General features: G+C 41.7%; 1 protein-coding gene across 1 annotated transcript in view; it reads left to right on the forward strand.

Annotated features, from left to right (window-relative positions):
- lars2 (leucyl-tRNA synthetase 2, mitochondrial) overlaps positions 1 to 13,695 on the forward strand; it is a 30,680-nt gene that overhangs the window by 11,017 nt on the left and 5,968 nt on the right. Inside the window, exons 6-16 of the mRNA XM_034127515.1 lie at positions 109 to 198; positions 553 to 696; positions 3,722 to 3,829; positions 4,921 to 5,080; positions 5,420 to 5,524; positions 5,887 to 6,002; positions 6,423 to 6,706; positions 9,783 to 9,881; positions 12,268 to 12,405; positions 12,485 to 12,588; positions 13,404 to 13,583. Of these exons, the coding sequence (XP_033983406.1) occupies positions 109 to 198; positions 553 to 696; positions 3,722 to 3,829; positions 4,921 to 5,080; positions 5,420 to 5,524; positions 5,887 to 6,002; positions 6,423 to 6,706; positions 9,783 to 9,881; positions 12,268 to 12,405; positions 12,485 to 12,588; positions 13,404 to 13,583 (1,528 nt within the window). The remainder of the gene's footprint in view (positions 1 to 108; positions 199 to 552; positions 697 to 3,721; positions 3,830 to 4,920; positions 5,081 to 5,419; positions 5,525 to 5,886; positions 6,003 to 6,422; positions 6,707 to 9,782; positions 9,882 to 12,267; positions 12,406 to 12,484; positions 12,589 to 13,403; positions 13,584 to 13,695) is intronic.

The following is a 13,695-nucleotide window of genomic DNA, read 5'->3' on the forward strand; positions in this document are numbered from 1 at the left end:
GTGAAGTAGAACTGAGCATCAAACAGACTGTACGGCTTTTAGATCTGATTTGCTCTCTTGTATGCGTCACACCACCCACTGCTGACATGACTCTGCTTTTCCCGACAGGAAGTCACCACTTGCCTTCCAGACTACTACAGGTGGACGCAGTATCTGTTTGTCAAGCTCTTCGAAGCAGGACTGGCATATCAGAAAGAGGTAGGAATGGCCTTTGCACTAAAGTGCTTATACAGGTTTCCTTCTGAAAGGATGGTATGATTGGTTTAGATTTGAGGTCGCTGACTGTTACAGGAATGATTGAGGCAGCTCACCCATTACGGTTTGACAAAAAAATAAGAATGGAAAATAGCAGAGCTTGTTAGAAGCTTTTTAATAATGTTTAACGAAATGGGACAACCTTGAAATAAGCCTTTTCTCTGTCTATTAAATCCAGACTACTTCCTAAGCTCTTTTTTCCTTTGAACTATGTGTGTTTATCTGCATTTGTGTGTGTGTTGTTTATCTGCATTTGTGTGTGTGTTGTTTATCTGCATTTGTGTGTGTGTTTTCCAGGCGGTGGTGAACTGGGACCCTGTGGATCAGACGGTGCTGGCTGATGAGCAGGTGGATGAAAATGGTCGCTCCTGGAGATCTGGCGCCCTGGTGGAGCAGAAGCTGCTCACACAATGGTTCATCAAGACTACAAACTATGCCAAGGTATGGCTTTGCAGTATGTGTGTGTATGTCTGTGTGTGTGTGGGAGAGAGAGCTCTGCATGATGTGTGTGACCAGTGGTGCCTGTATGGCTGGCCGGCAGCTTCATGAAGGCCAAAATGAGCATTGGGACCCTACTGATAACAATCATGGCTGCCACTTCAGAAGCAGCAGCTGCAGTCCTGCCTCTCTGGTTCTGCAATCAGACCCCTGGACAGCGTCATTTGTAGATAGAAACCAGCGGTGGCGTGTTAATGCCACCAGGAGGTCTGGCCAGCTGATGAGAAGCCTCCACCATTGCGCACAGAACCGGCCTGCTGCAGGACAAAATGAGCCCCCCCCCGGAGATGTGATATGATTCACCGACAGGAAAGATGGTTCATGCAATGCAGAACATGCATTTGCATTGTTGGAGATGAAGGTGTGCGTGTGCTAACAGACACACTGCACAGGAGAAAAGTGCTTTTGTTTTATATAGATGGGGAAATCACATTTTTCCAGACCATTGACTTACAGACAGTGGCTATTACATCTTAAGTTAGTTGTTTTCTAAGTTTAGAAGTTTTTGCTGAAACTAAGGATTGTAATTATTAATCAATCTATAAATCATCATTTTTTTCCTATTGGTCTGGCGTGTGAATTTGCAGAAGAAAAAGAAAATGCCCATCTCAATTTTGTAAAACGCAAAGAGACATTTTGTGTCGTGATTTACATTATTTGTTTTGTATAATTTCAACATTTTTTTAAATGTAAGATGGTCTGTAATTATTTTATGCAAATAAAAAATAAATGTAAAAAAAACAAAACCCGAAGACATTCAGTTAAAAACAATAAAAAACCCAGAAAAGCAGCAGCTAAACCAGAGAAACTGACATAACTGCTTGAAAAATGACATGAACATGAACATAGTTGCAGATTATTTATCGATCAACTAATCATATAAATTATTTTAGGTCTTCTTTGGTCAAACAGCTGCCACATGAAGGAAAGGCAGAGGAAAGTATAGCATAGATTTGTATACTGTACTAAAATGATATTGAAAAGACCTGCCTGTTGGATGTGAAACAATCTAAGTCTTGTTGCTTTGAAAAATGATCATCAATAATGGAACACTTGTGATTTCTTATAGAACATGTAAAAACACTTGGTCCTCAGAGGGTTTGTTAATTCCTTTGCTAATTGTATCACTTTGATTAAAACGTCAGCTCGTCACCCAGTTTTAGCCGCAGCGCTGAAGCCGCCCATGCTTGTCTATGTCAGAGGTGTGAGAGGAGGTGGAGGCTGCCTACTGTGACAATGTGTTCCTGCATTTCTAATTTCTCCCTGACGAATAGAGAAGTGGGAAGGAAGGAAGAGGAAGGTGTTAAAGAAAAGAAGTGAGAAAGACAGATGGAGTGAGAGGACGACCGTGTGAAACCTTAGCTTGATGTAATTGGACTTTGATTTCCCGCGTGTGCGTTTCTCTGCTCGCCTGTACACGTGTTCCACTCTGTTAGACAACATTAACCTCAGACAATATTTACTCAGCAGTCATCAGTTCAGCTGTCAGCTAGTTCAACGGAAAGAGTTTCTTCATGAATCTAAATCATATTGTTTGTTCCAGGACATAGTTGACTGCATGTTATTTCTAAGATGGAGCAGGCAGGATGTGAAATGATCACATTGCTGGAGCAGAGTTTTCAATTTCATGCATAATCAAACTTGTTGCACTCAGGCACACATGCCGCCTGCCTGCTGCACTGCACTGACATCTAAATGAATCACAAACTGAGGGCTCAGTGTGTTCCTCAGCAATATTATTATTCAAATATGAGGGCTGTTTTGCATCATTTGGGTACATCGTAACGTTGGTAGGTAACATGGCAGTAGCCAGCGAGAAAAAGCTAGATTTTTACAAAATGAAATGATAAACGCATTCCAGTTTTATCAACTCTTTTCCAAGGAAAGAAGCTACCAGCACTTAGTCCAAAAGTTGCTTAATCTACTCAAATCTAGCTGTGTCTAGCATTTCTACGAAGCCTTTTCCCTCTATAACACATGACTAGCTTCAACCACAAACCACTGTTGACTTACTGGTTTATATCCTTGTGTTGCTGCATAATGTATTATTTTAGTCCAAGGTGTACTTGATGCGTCTTTCTCACACATGCTCATACAATCCTCGGTCATTGCTATACAATCCCTTTTCTCACACGCTTTGCTTAGTTGCCATGGAGACTCCTGTCCTTGCTGTTACCCCTGGTTCTCTATAAAACTATATTTTTAAATCCAGACAAGTGAAAATGTTTACTGCCTCTCACTGTAAAGCCACCATCGGTTATCTGTCATTCCTCTTTCTGCTTGGAAAGTCTCTGTTTTTGCTGCGTCTCTCCATCATGCTGACACAGATACACTGCTGGTTTGTAGAGCCTCTTTTTCTCCCACTCTGGAGTAAATCCATAACCGACACACTCCACGGCCATGCAGGTGATGACTATAGCCAGTGTTTATGTGCCTATCAATATCGCTGTGATGAGGTACTGCATGCTGAGCGGCACAGTAAGGGGGGATTGTGGGTAATAGATTGTGACAGTCTGAAAAGGAAATGGAGAGTTCGAACATCTCGGGCCTCTGCCCAGCTGTGGCTTCGTGGCCCGAGCCTCGTTGATATGCATAGCTTCCTTTAATCATGCAGAGTAACTCGTGTGAGAGAGAAAGAGAGAGAGTGAGAGAGAGAGAGAGAGTGTACACTTTATAGGCGATAGCTTTGTGATATCAAAGAAAGTAGGGCAAGTGGAGGTCAGGATTTTTGAAAATCCCCTTTTGTCTGCATAATGTGACCTGGTCGGCTCTGCTGCTTTGTCAAAAATAAATTGGCCAGGCTTTGGAAGAGGTCACACTGAGTCAATTGCATTATCCTAGGCAGCCATAAACGTGTGAGGAACTAGTTGCCCCACCTTTAAAAAAAATAGCTATTTTCCACAGTGAAATGGAAAATTATATATTTTTTAAACTTCTGCAAATCTTTGTCCCTGCCTCCCTCCTGCAGCCGCTGCTGGACGCCCTGGCCGACCTGCCGGAGTGGTACGGTGTCAAAGCCATGCAGGCAAACTGGATTGGAGAGTGCACCGGCTGCTACTTCGATTTCAAACTCAAGGTGAATCTCGGCTCCCTTCCCCCCCTTCCTCACTTTTTATTCATTCATCATTCTTGCTTCCTTTTTAATCTCTCAACCTTTTTCTACTAAGTGTTTCCTTGTTTTCTCCTCATTCCCAGCCCCTGTTTTTCATCTCTTTCTCCCCGAGCACTGATTGCTTGCTTTTATTTTGGAAACCTGTATTTATCCATGTATTGTTACCAAAATTCAGTTGCCAAAACATACAAATCTACGCTTTGTTTATCATGGTCATCAGGTTCATTGATCTGCAAGTGGAAATCAACCGAAACAAGTCTGATGATTCAAAAGTCTTATTATCCTGTTCACCTGGAGAAAGATTCAGAAAAAAAGTTACTTAAGTCAGTCCTTTAATTTCATAAATTGTAAATAGGAAAGCTTATAGACTTTGTTTTTGTGTCCTTCTGTATGTATATGGGAGTGGATTTCTCTTGCAGAATGAATAACTAAAGTTAGAACCAGGGGTCGTTACGTTAATTGAATGGCTGCTTGACTTGTATTACATCATTTTAAATTGTCAAAGGAACCCTTCACTCATTATCTCCCCAGGGGGCTGTCAATATGTATTACTATCTTTTCTACAACATGACTTATACATGGAACCCCCTATCATATGTGTGTCATCTATAAATAATTATAGGATTAGAGACTTTGTAGTTCATTATTTATCAAAGATCTACTAACGGCACATTTGCGTAACATCTCAGACGCAAGATTCGAGGTAATAGATTGAGACTCCAGCCGATAATTTATCAGATCATTTGTTAATCATTTGTACTGTAACAAAAAAAATCTCTTCTCAAGGTACTTGTAGCAACCTTAATTGGTCTAAGCCTACAGACAATAGCCATGCTAGCAGCTCTGTGTGTCAAGGCTATTAATGATGTGTGTTTATTGTGTAATTGATTGCCATGCTCTCCAAAGACAATATTTAATAAACAGGAGAACCTTTCAGTGCTATGGTGAACACAATTTCTACATACAACTGTAACACAATGCATTTTTAGCTTACCCTGTAATGTGTTTTAAAGTCATCATATTTTAGAATACTTGCTTCTCGTCTTCTCCCCCAGGTGAACGGGGAGGACACGGGGGAGACCCTGTCTGCCTACAGCTCCTCTCCAGAGTCTGTGTTCGGAGCAGCCTACCTTTCCATCCTTCCCTCCCACAGACTGCTGCTCGGTAGCAGCGCAGTCCGCTCGGCCCTTGAGAAATCCTTCCAGCCAGGCAGAGGTGAGCTCTTCCGCACTGACTCTACTCTGTGATTGGGCTTGTCAAGGATTTCCTGTTTTAGGTGGGGGGGAAGATGAACGTTTTCCTTATGGGGGTTCTTAATTGAGCAGTGCCTGATAACAGAAATGGTGCTGCTCTCCATCAATCCTCAGATAAAGAAGGAAGGACTTACACTTTTTTTCGACATTTCATTACAGATGTGTACTGTATTTGTCTCCCTATATTCCATATCATCATTTGAGACTTTGTTAATGTGAATATGTTTATTTAAATATCATGGTATAATGAGCTGCCAGGTGAAGCAGCGCTGCCTCCCTCACACCTCCACCTGCTCTCCAGACTCCCTTACAGAAGTCACCGCTCACAACCTGTTCACCGGCCACGAGGTTCCCCTGGTCATCTCACACAAGGAGGCGTTTGATGCCTATCTGGATACCGTGATCGGTGAGTTACCGGTGGTTATCTGTGTGGGCGGGTTCAATAATCATCTAGAAATCGTATCTGGTCAATAAAAACAGTAATCTGTATCTAACCCGGCTGATATTAAAGCAAAAAAAGATTGAGCCTTAAAACACCTAGCATTTTGAAGATTGATCCTTTTGTTATACGTCTTTTTCATGCAGTATTTTCAAGTTCATAATGATGTTAAGCCAGTGGGTGTTTGTCTCACAGAGAGTGGCAGTGGAGCCCAAGAGATTTGAATTATTAGTCCAGCACAGCATGCTCACCTCTCAAGAGATTTGTTGATGTGTGTGGGTCTGTGTTTTTTCTGTGTTACATGTGTATGCTGCATCTGTGTCTGACAGGTATCCCAGACTGCAGTGAGGAGGATCTTTCTGTGGCCAGAGCTCTGAACCTGAGCTGGACGACAGTGCTGAAAAGTGACGAAGACGGGAACCAAACTCTGATCAACTCTGATGAGGTCTGTTGATGGTGACCAGAACACTTGCAATCAAATGCAAATGACTATTTTATGTAACATTCAACATTAAAATATCTAAATATACGTATGTAAGGAATATATATGTAATTACTTTATCTCAAAAATGTCTAACAACTTTCAAACTTAGAGAAATCGATCACTTTAATCAAGTTACCAATATGTCGCCTTTGATCTGCTATAATGGCGTCACATTTCTGTGTTGTTGCATGTCAGAAGATGGTATATTTGGCTTTTGATACTGTTTTTCCTCACTTAAAAAAAATACACCTCTCAGATCTTGTGAGTTTTAACCATATATTTGAACTGGGAAAAGGAATTTGGTCATTGGTAAAAATCGCACGACAAACATATATAAATAAAATAAAATGTTAAATGCTCTATTTCCTCTTCTTGGTGTAGTTCTCAGGACTATCTAGAGAGCAAGCATTTGACTCTATTACCCAGAAGGCCAGAGAGCAGAAGACGGGCGGACACCTCACCAGCTCCAAGCTCCGGGACTGGTTGATATCAAGGCAGCGATACTGGGGCACACCCATCCCCGTGGTGCATTGTGGATCTTGTGGTCCAGTTGCTGTTCCTGAGGAGGAGTTACCTGTTACGTTACCAAAGCTGCCGTCTCTCAAAGGAAAGGGCGCTTCACCGCTGGAGGAAGCTCACGACTGGGTCAACTGCAAGTGTCCCAGGTGAGAACACTGACATGTTTTATTTAAAAGTTTTATTGGAACATTACACACAAAGGTATTTTAATGCTTTTTCCATGCAGTCCTGTTTGGTGTCATCTTAAACATAATACATCCTGAGAAAAAACTCTGTGTTATTCCTTTAATTACTATACAAAAAAGGAATATTTAGCCGTTTTATTTGCATTTTTGAAGTAGATAATTTTGATTGGGAATTATTAAAAGACTCTCAATAAGCCCTAATTATATGTCATCCATGCACAAGGGAGTCAAGCCTCAAGCCAATCAATGTATTTCAATTCTATAATCATAACTTTGAATATTATTGTTACACGCTTGTGACATTTGTGGCCGAAGGTATTGTGGTTTCGGGGTTTTACATTCTTCCATCCCGTTGTCATGATTGTGATATCTCTGTGAATCTCTTCAAATTTGGCACAAACGTCCATATCAACTCAAGGGTGAATAGATAACATTGTGCTGGTAAAATCCACTCATTAAGCACGTTTTTGGCCGTAACTCAATAATTCATCTGCTGATTATTACAATTTCACATTAATGTCTTGAGCTTTCCTTTGCAAATCCGCATTATGTGAACTTGTTCGGCTGGAGCTTGAATGTAACATTCGTTTATATGTTAATGTCCCACACTCCAGCTCTAAATAACCTCAGATTTATAATAACCATTTCAACTCTAACCATTTGCATAGTAAGAAAGCATCCCGCTTAAGTGCTCTTGAGGGTCACTGAGTCACCGACACCTCCAGTAGCACTGTAATCATCGGCGGATAAGTAGCTCTATTCAGCCGTTTGCTGTAGCAGAAATGGAAAACGAAGATGTGTGTTTTGCTGTTTGCACGACTTTAGCGATTTGGGCAATAATCCTGTCCATTATGGTGTTTGTGGAGTGGGAATTGAATTATGTGTAAACCCTCTCCTGCGTACTTCCTGTAGTTCCTCAGGAGATCAGCACTGACTAAACGAGCCCGCTGTCAGCGCAGGCTGAGAAGATTGACAGCTTCACAAGAACACAGAGCATTGAGAGCGAGCCTATGATTGTGTGATTAATACTTTTGCTCTGATGGGGTTGTGTAATGAGCGGCATCTGTGACAGGAGCAGCATGAGATGATGATGATGGAGGTTACATAAGCCTGCGGTGCCTCGTGAGACGCACGCAAAACTGTACATTTACACACACACACACAACAGCCTTTTGGTGCAGAGGCCTTATTAGACACACACACCTACACGCACGTGCACACACAGCAAGTCACCTGAGTGACTGCGTATGAAAATGTTTGCTGTTCAGCCGGCGTCTCCAGAGTCCCTCGCTGACATGGGAATTCCTCTCTGAATGAGACTAATCACCATCTTGGCACCATGTTGATTAAAACAACGGCCCACTCAGTCGCAGATGGCACAAGTCATCAGATTGTGTTCAGTCACTTCCACAAAGTTTCTTGAAATCCTCCCATCAGTAGAGATTGATGGCTATAATCGCAAAGACATCGTTATCTCCTCTCTTCCCATCTCCCCTCCGTTGTTAAGTGTCTCTGGAAATGTGTTCTCTTCACTCGTCGACCATGTCCAATTAAAGTTTGAGTGGAACACGGTCGAGCAGGGTGATGAGAAATTGAGTTTTATTTGTCCTTGAGGAAGTCATTTCCTGTGTACTCCTCTGGTCTCGGGCCCGCTGTAAATTGGCCTGCCAGCTGAATCCCCCTGCTCGACTTAGGCTGGCTTGGAAGGTGTGCATAATAGTTGTTGTTGTTCCATGATTTTACAGGTAAAAAGGGAAACGCTTAGCTAGTGCAGCACACACATTTGCAGACGCACACAGCACAAGGAGCAAGGGCCATTTTTCATGCGAAGAGCCCACTTGTGGAGTGGACAGCTGCCTCTCTTGCCTCATCTGTTCGAGAGCCTTTTGGCTCCTTCTGGCTCATCCTGCAAACACACATTCATTAACACACTTGTGCATACAGGTTGCATTAGATGGACTTACCTTCTGTTGTTGTTGTGCTCTTTCCATGGGTTAGAGAAGGGCGCCGTCTCCAGAGAGAGTCCCTCTGTGTTGTCTAATCTGATCTGACTGTATATGCTAACAGCTGCCTGTCAAATGACCACAATCTGGCCTGTGATTTGGACAGTCTGCTGTGAGAGAGGAGGCAGCAAATCTCACACATTTAAGCAGACATTTTTGGGGATTTTTTTTTCCCATTCTGTGAAGTTTCTATTTTTGTACTCTTTTGTGACAGTTTATTATACTGCTGGATTTTTTATATTATGAAATAACAACTGGCTTCTTAATATTAACCTTGCTACACCTTAGCCTTGTTGCTAGGCAACCTTTAGCTCATACCTTATCATCACAGATCATTATAGACCTGTGTGGTCGAGGGGTGTGTGGCTGTGCTAGTGAGTTTGATATTAAAACATTTGACTGTGAAACGAATGTTTGTGTGAGTGAAAATGTTAGAGACAATCATACTAAACAGAGACATCCCATAAGGTCCAGGATACGATACTTGCTCTGTTGCTCATAGTGAAGCTCAGAGCTTTGCTTCTGTTTATCTTTCTGGGACGCTGATTTCAACTCTACTGAGACTCATTATAAAGTAAAAGGCAGGCGCTTTCACCGTTCCATTAAGTGCTTTTAAATCCAAACAGAAAAACTTTGCAAACGTCCTCGTCCTCCACTGTGGAAGGGGTGTGGGTAGATTCACATCACGTACCCAAGTGCTGTTTGGTTTGGATAGAAAGGGGCATGGGGTGACATTTCCAACACAAACACATGATCATGTGTTGGGCCTGCCAGTTGGGTCCGTGTTAGCTCAGCCTGTTAGTCAGGGCACAGGAACAGAGCTGCGGTGCCAGCCTGGCTTCAGCTGTGCTCCTCTAAAGGGACATGACCCCCACATGCAGATGGAGCCAGCGTTACACACACAAATAGATCACATACTCTGCCATTTCACTTAGCATACAAACAGAGATCGTTCATTTGTTCGCATTCTACTTAGCAACCCTAATATTGATTGTTGTGTCGCCTCTAACAATCGTCTTTGTCTCCTCTGACAGGTGTAAAGGCCCAGCCAGGAGGGAGACTGACACCATGGACACGTTTGTTGACTCGGCTTGGTATTACTTCAGATACACAGACCCTCATAACACAGACAGGTACGAACATTCTCCTACTGAAACTTTTACTTTCTTGTTTTTTTACAGTTTTTTTAAGCCACAATAATGCAAGATCTTTCCTTTTGCATCTGTTTCCTCACACTGTGACAGATTTGAGCGCAAATTGCACACGTCTTATTTACACCGTCTTTGTTCGAATACAAAGAAGAAAAAGCTCTTTCTCCAGGAGTGGGTGGACAGTGAGCATATCTGCCTGTTTTTAGATATTTCAAAAAAGATTCTTTGTAATGTCTGCTATGTCTACAGAAATGTGATTATCTCTCTTGCCTCATACACACACATTGCACTTCCACATACACACTTTGGTCTATATGCACCATTGACAAGTACTCAAACACATAATCATGCTCAGGGTAAGATCACCCACTCTCTCCCACTTGCCCATTTAAAACATGCATATACTACTGTGCACACACACACACACACACACACACACACACACACACACACACACACACACACACACACACACACACACACACACACACACACACACACACACACACACACACACACACACACACACACACACACACACACACACACACACACACACACACACACACACACTTGCCTGGAACTTGCATTCCCTGCCAATAGAGATTATGGAGCTATGGATGTCACCTGCTGGGATGGCAGCGATACCCTGAGCTCAACAAAAGAGATTCATTTCCCAGTGCCCTGACCTAGCTGTAAAGCTGCTTTAAAAGGACGGGGACTGCTCTCCCCATCACTTTTCTTAGTGGGACAGATTATGGCACAACAGAAAAAGCAATTACACTATTTGTGAATTTCAGTTAGCCTGCTGAGCCTTATGTGCACAAGGGGAAACGATAATATAGGAAGCAGGAGATGTTGAAAGTAGCAAGTAAGAGGAAGGAAATAGGGAGAGGGTGTTATATGGAAGTGTGTGTGTGGTATGTATAAGAGTTCCCTGGGCTGATGCCAACAATCCGGTTAAATTATTTTCAGCGATGTGAGTTCATAACTTTTTTCCCTGGTTCAATTATCCGGAGACACCATCAGCCGGAGAGGGAGTGTGAAGGCAGGGAAGAGTGGAGGAGAGTAATGAGTGGTGTGAAAGGTGACACCCAGAGATAGCAGACTGCTCTAAAAAGTATCATTAGGTGGAATCCCTGCCTCCGCTGACCGTCATGCCGTCAGACTAACCACATGCTGCTCCAAATCTGAAAGAAACCCAGCAGTCTCAGTTCAAATGTACAAATGCTAAACTATTTTTACATGAGATGCTGAGTTTAGAGGAAACCTTCACAGCCAAATTGAAATAGATATTACTTGACCAGATGTTTTCTGTGTGTGTGTGTGACTATAAGCTAATGAGATAAAGGAAGCTCCAGGAGGCCTCTGCTCGCTTCATCCCTGGATCAGTTTCAGCCTGCCCCCTAGAGGAAGTGTATGTATGTGTGTATGAAGCACACAAATGGTTTTTAAGAACAATGCTGGGAAATGATTTGTTGCTTATTCATCTAACATGAAACTTTATTTCTATAATTGCACTGTAGTAGCAGAGTTACAAGATATACAAAGAGCTTTACATTGTGAAATTTATATCAAAGATGTTTAACTCCATAGTAAGACAAATAAAAGTCCAGAAAATTAAATACAATCAAATGCACCACAATAGACACATTTGTTGTCTATTTATTTTTTTTAAGTTATATTAACAAATAAAGCATAGAATCAATCAACTTTATTTTTTAAATCATCTTTCTTACAGTTTTGTGCCTTTCAAATGGCTTCTCAGATGAATGGCATGCTGGAAATAACAGATCTAAAAACAGTGAACAGAAAGAACAAAAACTGTTAACAAAATAAACAAATTGAGACCAAAGCACTCAAAACAATAAAATGATAAGATTGAATAAAATACACAACAAATCTATAAAAACAGTTATAGAAGTACCATGATATTAAAGATTATTAAAACAGATTGAACCATTCCTAATCAAAAGCCTAGATTTCAGTAAGATTTCCTCAGATACTCGGAGCATGATAAATTAATTGTAGAACTGGAAAATCAAAATAACATATTAAATCAATAATAATAAAACTAAAATGCTTATGATTTAATGTTATACATCCAGCATATATTTATGTTATCAAAGCTCTTTTTCTGGGGAACAGGGCATCATTCCAGATTACTATGATTAATATTTAGTTGGAGTGGGCATGCAGTGAAAGCCAGTGTGGATCAATTAGAAAAAAGAAAACAACCTCTACATAAAGTAAGACAGAGAATCTAAGGTAGACACAAAGATGTCCAACAGCAAGAGTTCATTTTGAAGCTTCTTTCAGAATAAATACTTTCAGAGACAGCTCCCTCAAACTTGCTCTTCCCCTCCAGGCCTTTTGAGCGGCAGCTCGCGGATCACTGGCTTCCTGTGGACGTTTACATAGGAGGGAAGGAGCACGCTGTCATGCACTTGTACTACGCTCGCTTCCTCTGTCACTTCTGCAAGGATCAGGGTCTTGTCGCCCACAGGTACAGAACACAGTGTTTTATCCGCTTTTCCTGTGCACGTACATTTGTGAGGTAATTAACCCGTTTCCATTTCCTTTAGGGAGCCTTTTCGGAAACTGCTGGTCCAGGGTCTGATCAAGGGCCAGACTTTCAAAGAGGCGGAGAGCGGCCGGTACCTAAAGAGAGAAGAGATAGACTTCACAGGTACACACTGTTGTGAAACTGAAGGATGTTTGTCAGTGTGACACATCTCCAACGGAGGACAGGGTTTCCCTCCACGTGGCTGTGCCAGATCAAAATGAGTCATGACAACCTTTTCTTCTTTTATCAAAGTAACATCCATTTTAAGCTGCTGATAGCAACCTCTCTCTTTTTTATGCTTTATAGCTTTTCCTTACTAGCTACTCCTGACAAGTAGTCAATCACAAGAAATCCTTTTGAAGAGACCTAAGACGTCTCTTACAATTTGCTTTATGCTCTCTATTGCTTCCCAGTATTATGTACTCAGATTGACTAGTCCTTTTCTTTACTGTGTTTTACTAAAAAGGCATCAAACAAGAGCCAGCAGGAAACAATAAACGAACTTGACAAAAGGCTTTAAGTACAAGGAGTAAAAAAAGAAAGCTTGAGAGAAAATGAATAAAGCCAAACTGTGAATCTCGAGTGATAATAAAAAAGAGGGAACCTATCAGAAGACGTCATTGTTCAGGCTGCTATACCACGCAGGCCCTTAAAATCCAAGATTGAAATATAGGTCAGTCAGCCAGTGAGTGGAAGCTAAGGGAGATATGATGATGCCTACAAGATTTGGTTTCGGCTACCTTTTGAAAACCCTGAATCCTCGTAATCATGTTTGGCCAAGGCATGTAAACAAATCATTATAATAATCCACACGAGAAGTGATAGAAGCATTAACAACTCCTTGAAGACCATTAAACGTCATCAAATATCTTATTCAAGAGATATTTCCTAAGTGAAATAAAAAACACAACTGACACCTAAACTGATTCCTCTTCTAGATGCGGAGCCGGTGATGCGTGGTGGTGGTGATATAGATGTGACGTGGGAGAAGATGAGCAAGTCTAAAAACAACGGTCTGGACCCCCAGGATGTGGTGCAGCAGTACGGCGTGGACACGGTTCGACTCTACATCCTCTACGCCGCTCCACCCGAACAAGACATCCTCTGGAATGTCAAGAGTGAGTCGCAAAATTACAATTAGTTTAATCCCACAGGCAATAAGACTGCTAACACCTGAGCTCTGTTAAGTGCCTCGATAAACATTCATCTGTTTGTCATCTTGCAATTTAT

Source organism: Trematomus bernacchii, unplaced genomic scaffold (assembly GCF_902827165.1).
Source record: "Trematomus bernacchii unplaced genomic scaffold, fTreBer1.1, whole genome shotgun sequence".
Taxonomy (NCBI): Eukaryota; Metazoa; Chordata; class Actinopteri; order Perciformes; family Nototheniidae; genus Trematomus; species Trematomus bernacchii.